Genomic DNA, 10,841 nt, shown 5'->3' with positions numbered 1-10,841 from the left:
TTATCTGCCTCTGTGTTTTATAGAAGGAAGATTTGCCGAAAGAGGGTTTGCATGAATGGATTGGGTTGGGAGGGCCCGGGCGGTCTGTCCGACAAAAAAAGCCAACTTGCATTGCTGGATTTTTGGCGTTTGCTCAGTTTGGGAGCCTACCCAAAGTTCAAACACACCAGTTTTCAGGTCGGGTTATAAAAATACAAAGGGTCCGGCTACTGTGCCGTCCAGGCCAAATATATATATATATATATTTTCATTTCACATTTTTTTAAGATATTTAAATATTTTTAAAAAATAAAAAAATAGACCAAATATCATGAGTTAATGAAGCAAGTTTGCACATCCAAAACAAGTGGTTTTTGGGTGGAGTTCATCAGTATCTAGGTGGCATCCACTTTCCTAAACCGACATGATCAGTTTTTCTGATTTTCTATTGCAATGAGCCTTAAAAAACACAAGGTCTTCGTAAGGGCACGTCGCCGCCTACACTTCACATGACGGTAGAATGGAAGGGAAAGATGCTGGGAATGGCATTGTCAGATTATAGATGACATCAAAGATTGTTTAGATAATACAAAAGATTGGTCAGTATAGTATACAAAAAGAGATAATAATAGCGTAGCACATAGTTTGGTAGAGATGAAGTTAAATGTAGAAAACGAGAGTATATAGATAGAAGAGGGTCCGGAAGGAATTCTTCTGATTGTAATACTGGAAAAACTTTGTAATGTTTCTGTTTTGAGGTAATACAGAATTGGTTTCTGTTTAAAAAAGAAAAGAAAAAGGTGGTATCCACTTTCCTAAACCGACATGATCAGTTTTTCTGATTTTCTATTGCAATGAACCTTAAAAAACACAAGGTCTTCGTAAGGGCACGTCGCCGCCTACACTTCACATGACGGTAGAATTAGCTGGCTTTATATAGATTTTGCTTACGAGTTCCGATATCCATTTCATCGCACAAACTGGAATGGCTTTCGTTCGTTCCATCATCACTTTCCTGCAAAGTACAGAAAAAATCAAAACAAAGAAAGGCTAGCAGTATCCTAATTTATGCCGCCTGAGCTTGCTTCATTTATTTTGACTATTCATGTATTTATTTATTTATTTATTTATTTTTTAGTTAATAATTAATGAAATGATTTTTAATGTATTGGTATATATATATTTTAAAAATATTTAAATATATTAAAAAAATATAAAAAAACAAAAATAAAAATAGAGATTTATATTAGCGGACACGTCCTGCGATTAAAGCTGAGTAGCACGCTAGCGTTGTCCTTATTTATTTTTACTCAATGATATCTTTGCCTCTTTCTGAAAACAAAGTTCGTGGATGAGCTGATTCTATAACTTTATAGGTTAAGGTTGTGTTTGGATATTGACATAATCTCAGATAATTTGAGTTGTTCTATGAATAACAGTATCTTGTAGGTCCTATTAAGATGTATTTAAATGTAAATAAGTTGAGATATGTGTTTGAATGTAAGAAGTAGGTTGAGACAAGTTTAACTTTTTATAACAAGTTGAAAAAATAATGAATCATATTAATGATTAGTTTGAGATGTATTGAGATAATCTTGACATTCCTAAAGATTTTACTTTATAAATATTTTTATATATTTTTTAAGAAAAACAAAACACGGAAATGGTTGAGCTATAAAACTCATTTTGAATTGGATATCCTCCCGATCAAGTTAAAGTGTCGGAATTAATTGGGCGTAAGCAATAATTTATATATATCCAAGTGTAACGCCACAACACCTAGCAAAACTTAACGGCAGGGGAAACAAGCGCTTTGATTTTGGACGCTTTTTTATAATTGAATCAGTATATATCAATTTTGAAAATTTAACAATCGATACCGGATCAATCTATTATTGAAATTGAAACTTTCAGCCTTTTCATTTTAGGTTCGATCCAGTCCCTTTTTTCAATTTTACAGATAAACAAAATCATACTCTAACAATACTTTAGCAAATTTGACCCATACCCCCATTTTATGTTATATTAATTTTATGTTATAAAAGTCAAATTTATATGTTATATCAAAATTTAAATATTATATAAAAAAAGATTACTTTTATGTTATATCTAATGTTATATCAACTTTATATTATAAGATTAATAGACATGAATAATAAAATTTTAAAATTTTATGTAATATTAATTAAGAATTTACATATAATATATATAATGTAATATAATATAAAAATCATAAAAAAATTATTTATTATATAATATAAAAAATAAAAAATAATATATATGTACCTGTCTCGTTCGATTCAAACCGATGTTCTAAAACCCAAAATCGACAATGGACTAATTTTCAACCAATTTTGTTAAATAGGAACCGAAACTGGACCGAACCTACTGGTTCCGTCCGATTCAATTCATCGGTTTTCCAAAATTTTTTTTTATAACTTTACTTAACGTTGTAAAAGTCAAATGTGGTTATCTAGATTCCTAACCAAACTCTAGTATTAAATTTAATAAAACAAATTATCCGCCCGATGCATAGTTGATTATGGAATAATTTCCACGTAGTCTTTTTTTATTATTAATTACAATAAATTATATAGAGAGGATAAGACAAATAGTAGGCCTAGGGCTGTACCCATACCATACTTGGTCCGCTTGGCCCCCACTTAGGGAGGCAAACGGGCAGGAGGGCGTCCATGTACAAAAGTGTGGGGTGGGTGCCGGGTTGGGCTTTGGCCTTGCCCATGTTTCACTAGCCCACCCAGCCCATATATCTACCATATAATATAAACGTCAATATAGGAGAAAACGCCAATATATGACAGATCTCCAAAAACAAAGACCCACGTATTTGGATACAAGAACCCCACAAAAGACACCAGACGCTAAACGAACTTACTTAGCCTTAGTAGAGTGGGAAAGAAAAAGATTTGAGTGTGTGAGAAAAAGCTTTGGGTGTGTCTGTGCGCTACCATCCATGTAGAGAGAGAGAGAGAGGGTCAAACTTAAAGCAGGAGATTTTATTTATTTTTTTTGCTTCAATTATTTTAATGAGTTTTTTCTCGAAAAAATTAAACATAAGAGCCTGATTCTCCACTGGCTTCATCCTGTCCCTTCATGTTTTGACCCTTTTAAATTTTCCATTTAGGGCTTCAAATTCTTGTGCTCCCAATACATTCTTTCTTTTAGGTTTTATGTTTGTGTTTTTGGAGGTTCATTGCCGTTAAATTTTGCCTTTTTGGATATTTATAATTTTTTTAAAAAATTTATTGATAATTCTCGCAAATGAGATAAGATGAATTGAGATAAAAGTTACAAATAAAATAAAATCTTATTAAAAAATATTTTTTAATATTATTTTTATTTTAGAATATAATTTAAATTATTTATTTTATTTTATGTAAAAATTTAAAAAATTATAATAATTAAATGAGATAAGATAAAAATTTTTTTTGAAAGTAAATCCTCAATTAAAGGTCAATGGTCTGTGAAACTGTTAAGTAGTTGAAAAGGCCAGGTATGTTGAGGATGGAGGGTCTGGATGGGTTTTTGAAAAGTTAAAAGAAATGGTCATGGGAGAAGGAGTGCTACAATTGTAAATAATTTTATAAAATTAAATATATAAATAAATATATAAATTGATGTGATTGAATGACAAAATCAATAAACTTAATTTTTTTAATAACAAATATATTATATACAACAATATATTTTAGGAAAAGTTGGTCTAATTTTTTAAGAAATAAAGCTACACAAACAAAGCAATCAGTCGATTCAACAAAGTTAGATTTTGATAAATGAAAAATAATTTGTGCAAATTTTCTGTATTTATTGGTAAAACATATACGGTTTTAAACTTATTTAAGTAATATCGGCCCATTTTTTTAAAGGAATTAGACATATATGATATAATTGTACTTTATAAAATTAAACATATTTACATAATCAGTCACTCTTTAGATAGGTTAATCTTATAAGAGGACTTTATCGGAGACCACTAATAAGGAGACACATCAGTTGGGTACATAAAAAATGACTAAACTTGGCCATACTAAAATGCTTACACCCTTTGTAGAATGAGAAATTATAGTTGCACCCAATCCGTAGAACAACTATCTTCTTCCCCTTTTCATAAACCCAGCCACACTATTTATTGGAACTGAAATCTCCTACTCTAGATTGGCGAACTCAGACTGACGAACTCACAATTGTAAACTAACAAAAATTGGAAGATGATAAATATAATCATTTTCTCCTCCCTACTGTTGGTTCTTGCAAGGACACATAAAAAGAAAAATGTAGATGTTGAATCCAAGATTTCAAATTTTGTGTAATTATATATTTACACATAGATTTTGATGATAACAAATGAATTCAAAGAATAAAGAAGTCTCAATCTCAAGTTATCTACATAATGGAGTCAAACACATCAAGGAAACAAGCATGAGCAAGAAGGGAACAAATTCACATTAAAATTATAGAGTAATGTTGTAAATCTCTTCAAAATTCGAAATTAGGATTAATGCTCAAAATTAATATTTTATCATAAAGCATTAAAATACATTTTCCACATGTGCATGAATATTTTTGAAAATTAAATTTGAAAATTTTGAAAGATGATTGATTGTCATCTTTTGCATGTGCATGCCTTGATTAAAGGGTTAAATTTTGAAAATATTAAAAATGATTGATTGTCATCTTTCACATGTGCATGTTTTATTTGAATATTTTCAAAAGTGATTGATGCTTTTTTAGACTTATACAAAAAGTAGATGATTTTGTTTGAAAAATTTGAAAAGTAAAGTGTGCTCATTTTGTCATATACAAAAAGTAAAAGATTAGGTTTGAATTTTTTGAAAAGGAAAGTGTGCTCATTTTGTCATATGCCAAAAGTAAAAGATTAGGTTTGATTTTTTTGAAAAAGTGAATGATGTTGTCTTTGACAATTGAAAAAGAAGAACCTTTTATTTGAATTTTTTGAAAAAGTGAATGATGTTGTCTTTGACATGTGAATCTTTTTAAATTTGAATATGAAGTCTCATATGCCTATAAATAGATCATTTGATAGCTTCACATTTACAACATCTAGAGCATATAACATTCATTCAAAACTTTCATTCTCTCTTCTCTAAGCATTGACCTTAATCCTTATTTATTTTGAGAGATATAGTTTGTGCTGTATTGTTCTTATTTCACTCATTGAGCAGTGTTTTCTGATAACCTACCCACTATCAGCTTTTGTATCAGAAAAATGGTGTGTATAATCCTTGTACGTGTAGAAAATATTCTATACGAAAAATAGTTGAATCACCACTTGTAAGGTGATTGCAAGTGTAGAGGGTGTTCTACACGGATCCTTTGTAGCGGTGTTGTTCAAAGGTGTAATAGGTTTCTATCTCCACCTGAAAGAGGTTGAATAGTGAATTTGAGAATCCTCAATGGGTAGCTTGAGGCGAGGACGTAGGCAGTGGGACCGAACCTCGTTAACATACTGAGTTTGCTTCTCTCTTACCCTTACTCTTTATATTTATTGTTATTTCATATTTTGTTTATATTTTATATTATATATTTGATTTATAATTGTTATTTTTTTTAAATACAATTCAATTCACCCCCCTCTTATGTTAGTCATATGGACAACAGTAGATGTGGAACATAATACCCAACTGAAAAGGAATTTTACCCGATAATGGACATTTTTATGTAAGATATGCAAGCTAAAAATAGAAAAAAAAGAAAAGAAAAAAAAAGGGGCTGTATAGGAAAGTAGGGGTTGGGGATAGAGAATTTTTATTAACTTTACCGAAAAAAAGGTAGTTCAACTGCCTTGTACTTTGCCATATTAATAACTCAGCTATTAGAGCTCAAAATGAGTGGCCAATAATATTATGGGGTCGTCAATATGCATATAACTATATGTATGTCGTAAAATAATTTTGGACTGAGGTGGAATTGGTATTGTGAACAGATGAAATTTTTGTTGAAGCCTACATAGTCCACCGCACCAACTTGAACGTGTATCCCCTACATAGCTCATATCTATTGGTTGCCGTTGTTCTCCCTCTATCGAATAAACTGTTTGAAGTTATTCTCTTACATAATTTATAAATATGATCTTTTTTAGATCGAATACACACAAAAATATCTAATTCTGAATGCATATACTATTTCTTTAATCATAAATTAACTTATAAAACTCAATCAATGCCACAAGTATATGAATGTGATTTAAATATGTTTATATAAAGGAAAATAATATATAGTATGACTTCTCATTTTGATCCTTTATATATTTGTTTTTATTTTTTACTTAATAATTAAAAAGAAATTATTAGTATATTCATAAGAGAGTTGCTTGTGAGCAAGTGGTTGGGGTTTGACTTAGCCGATGGAATGGGGATGGCAGTGGACGGTTTGTACAAAAAAAAATAACGGTGTTACTCAAAATATTGGTAATAAGATATTTGATTCCCTGCAATATTTTATTCCGTTCAATTTTATGTTATATAAGTATTGAATTTATTTATTCGATAGCGCTTATTATTTTTAATATGTTAATGTAGTTTTATTTAACAAATATTACAATTATTGTGTCTTTTTGTTTTAACATATTTTTTGGACAATTGCGTCAAAATAAGCTGAACATGCTCTTAATCAATTCTATAAGTGAAGCAACATGATAAATGTTCGAAATCTTTTTTTGCTATAATTTTCCATTATTATAATTATATGCTTAAATACAACCTTGACTTGTATATAAACACCATAGCTTTTTTAATTTGGTTTTGTTTAAATTTTGTAAATTTATGATATGCTTTATATCTGTTTAAATTTCTTTATTTACCTTTTATCTATTATTTACTATAATTTATTTATTTACTTTGTAGCTGGGCATACGTGCAATGCACGTTGTCCACATTTTCCTTACTAGTATATATATATATATATGTTAGAAAAATAAGTTTTATAATGAAACGACATCATTTTATTTTAGGTTTAATCATCCCCCACATCTCTAAAACCCTAAATTAGTTTAGGAGTTCAATCTTTTAGGGTGTCGAATTCAAGACCCTAAATAATCCAGGGGTTCAATTCGAACCCTTATTTTAATTTAGAATTTCAGATTGAACTCCTAAATTACTTTAGGGTTTCAATTCAAAACCCCTAGTCTAATCTATTTTTGTGTGGTTTTTGTTTAGAGTTATCGTTCTTAATTCATATTTTTCTTTTGCTTATAAGAGACTTTGTTATATTTTTTTGACAATTTTTTTTTTTCTTTTTAAATTCAATTGTTATAGGGAAAATTTTGAGAAAAGAGGCTCCATCTCAATCTGTATCGGCCGCCTATTGATAGCTTGACTTTGATACACCCTTGGTTTAATAATTAATTCTTTATAGTTTGTATTTATGTTATTATTTTTTCCTAATTGATGTTCTTTTCTTCCTAAGACATCATTCGATTCATATCCTCATTATTTTTCCAGATTTTATGATGTCAATCGGAGCTAGAGGGAGTTGGCAAATGATTTCTTTTGTTGTTATCTTTATTTCTTTTTTTAATGTATTTCAATTGTTGTAATATTGTTATTCATTCAATTTATTTGACAATTTATAATATTTTTAGATTAGTTTGTAAGAATTTTAGATTAATGTGTAATAGTTTATACTACTTTGTATTATGTTGGAATTATTAGTTAGCAACTTTATTAGGTTTATTTATATTTAGAGATAAGGTTTAATTTTATATATTTTAGATTTTTAAATTTTGTATTAATATATACAAATTTGAAGTGAAAAATAGGTTTTAGACTAAAATTGATCCAAAAAAAAAAAAACTATAAAAAATAAATCTTGGGCCCAAAAAATGGCTCAAGAAAAGGTTCTGAATCTCAGCCTAATGCACCCATTGAGGTCCACGGATGGGCGGACTACCCATTGAATGATTTGCATATATATGGCCTTTGTAGGTACTTGCACAGCTTTCTATGGGTTCAAATATCATTTCTTATATACATGATTTATTTGAGTGCTTGCATCTGTTTTGAATTTGCATTATCGATCATGTGTTATATGAAGTGGTCATTTGAGAAGAAAAAGATACTAAAACACCCATTCATCTTCGTTATTACATTTTATCTCTATGTAAAAGTAGTATATATGTGGAAGGAAGACCTCTGGTAATGCAATGGGACTGGGACTGGGAGTAATGCTGCTGGCATGGCATTAAAGTTGTGTAAAAAAAGATGCTATGTTTGAGTAGCTTCAAGCTGCGCGTTCCTGTCAATCGCCAAGCGGCTAATAAGGGCAAACGATGCATCCCCTAACAGGCAAAATACATTAATATCAACATCGGGACTCGATCTGTCTTGAAATTCTCAATGACTGCTAGCTGTTATTTACAAACAAAGAAACTTGAATTTTCTCCTGTATCTGCACGTACCAAAGATCCCAAAGATCCTCACCAGTGTAAGGTCGAAGATGAACCACCATTTAGCAAGCAAACTTTCACAACACTCTACGTAAAATCCTCACTTGGAGAATTGTATATATAGCATGTACTTGGATACAGTAGAACATCTTCTCCTCACTTAATTGCTACTTTACAGGAGTCCTCGATCTGCTGCCAATGTATATCCTTAAAAGGTAAATCATATCATCATCAGCTTTCATCTATGAATTAATCGATTTTGAGATAACGAGTCGTGATTCTCCATCCACCACCGTATCAACAATCATGGGATTGTCTTTGTATGCCTGGGCATACCAACAACTGCAAGTGAATTTTAAGGCACCTCCAGTGGTTGTTTCAGAAAGGCTGTCTCAGGAGCAACTTCCCTCAACTTTTCGAAAACTCCATACTATTGAAGATGATTTCCTCAAATCCTCAACTTGCCTTGCTTTCACCGATGGAGGATGCATTTTCTTTTGACTTCAGCCTGGATGTTATTGTCCAGATATGTGGATTCAGAGTGTCTATTTACATATAATAGCTTAATTTGCATCTTTTTCTTGGATTATGCTGCCGCTTTACTTACTTGAATTGACATTTTGAAGTATTTTTTGGTTGACTTGGCAATTTCAGGCTTGTGCATGAAAAAGTGTGCAAGCAATAACAACAAAGAATTTAGAACATTACTAATTTTTTCTTCTTCTTCCTGCGTAGAAGTGCAGGACATATACCAGCCAGCACCTCAAAAACACAGTCCTACACACAAGAAGCTAAGATCAGATACTCAAAACTTGACAACCAGACGCACACCAGGGATACCGTTTAACACTTCAATACAGTTGATAAAGGAAACGAACTTTGAAGACATATATCATTTACTAATGCAACAAAAAACTTGTCCTAAAATAAGAAACTGACATAAGATGCTACCAAAAAAGGTAGGAAAAAATGGACCCAACTCATCACTCATAATTTATAAAGAAGTCCTTTTCCCCATCTGGATTCTTAACTTTAATTCTAACCTAGTACCTCAGCTGCATGCACTCTCTTCTCCTAGTAGCAGTGAATTGGAATTTTGGTCATGAATGTGGGTGATCATCACTCCCATTACTCCCATGGTGTTGCCTAGCCTTTTCGTCCCTCTCCTTCCCCCAATTATGAAGCCTCAGTTGCAAGCCAGCAGCAGCGATCAAGAAATGGACGGCCTGGATTGGAGTCAAAACGTCAAGGATTCCTTTCAGAGTTCTCAGCCGTAGATCATCTGCTGTCTGCAAGATGTCCGCCAATCCCTCCTCCTTCGGTGCCAGAGCCGAGTCGACTCGGTCCTCGTCGAGTCTAGTACCATCCCCGCCCGCCTCCCTTTCCCTCAACAACTCCGTCACCTCGTGCGACAACTCCACCATCGAAGAGTCGGCCACCGTTTCCTGATGCTTTGCCAACCCCTCCGTAAGCTCCCTCTCCTCCATTAGCGTCCTCCTTTGCAACGCATCCACCAGGTTGAGTTGACTCGGCGAGAGATCTCCCAAATCTCCCGTACCAAGCCCGCGGATCAAATCAGCGAGATGTTCCTCTAGTTGCAACCCGGACTTGGAGTAGAGCAAATGAAAAGCCATACTGGGTCGCCACCCGCCTATCCAAGAGAACGCGTCCTCGAGCGAGCTCAGCCAAGAGGGAGACAATATGGCGAGCACGTCCTGCTTGGCCCACGTCGACTTGGCTCCATAGTAATGTTCGTAATGCTGAATGACTCGGTTGATGAGTGGGCACAGGACAGGCTCGTGCACAACCTGGTCATGAACCTGGTCATGAGTCGACGACTCGGCTGTGGAGGTGGTGGTACTGTTGGGGTCGGCGTTTTGGTTGTATCTCTTGGAAACAGAGATGAGTTCCTGGAGGTATTGGTCTTGTTCGGAAAGCCAGGAATCGAAGAACTTGCTGAAGCCCTCGCGCTCGTAAGTGTCATTCGTGATGGCATGTGCAAGGAATGTATAACTATTTGGGAGTGCGGACATGGTGGCATTTGACGGTCAAAAGAATAGAGCACTCTGCATCATATTCCCAAGTCCGATCCAAAATTTAATGGCAGAAACCAGAGCTTTGGTCCTGCTTTTGGTGTCTTTTTCTTTGTTAGCAAGAAACCGCTTGTGGGTTTGGGTTTATATAGTAACCAATGGCGGTGACAAAAGGATACAGCGGTATAGACCATGGTCGTGTTCGGTTGTTGAATGTACAGTGGTACAGACCATCGATACTACTCACTACTTTTCATCAGAGAAAAAAAAATGATGAATAATAAAAAGAATTTACTTAAAAGTAAAAGAAAATAACGGAATAAATAAAATATAAATAATTTTTTTTTTAAATATATAAGACGAACAGTATCTATTATATGTAATGGGTTATAGTAGTTAATTGT

The 10,841-nt window shown here is 32.8% G+C and overlaps 1 protein-coding gene across 1 annotated transcript; it reads right to left on the bottom strand.

Annotated features, from left to right (window-relative positions):
• Window positions 1–9,099: 9,099 nt before the first annotated feature.
• Window positions 9,100–10,624, bottom strand: LOC122303740 (protein DOG1-like 4). Its single transcript, XM_043115671.1, has one exon. It carries the CDS (start codon window positions 10,435–10,437, stop codon window positions 9,505–9,507), a length of 933 nt encoding a protein of 310 aa, XP_042971605.1. The 5' UTR covers window positions 10,438–10,624; the 3' UTR covers window positions 9,100–9,504.
• Between the last annotated feature and the right edge of the window lie 217 nt (window positions 10,625–10,841).

This window comes from Carya illinoinensis, chromosome 3 (assembly GCF_018687715.1).
Source record: "Carya illinoinensis cultivar Pawnee chromosome 3, C.illinoinensisPawnee_v1, whole genome shotgun sequence".
NCBI classification, from domain to species: domain Eukaryota; kingdom Viridiplantae; phylum Streptophyta; class Magnoliopsida; order Fagales; family Juglandaceae; genus Carya; species Carya illinoinensis.
This window is presented reverse-complemented; position numbering and strand designations above follow the sequence as displayed.

Coding starts and splice junctions, on each gene's coding strand:
- LOC122303740 (XM_043115671.1), bottom strand. CDS start 10,437: ATGTCCGCACTCCCAAATAGTTATACATTCCTTGCACATGCCATCACG.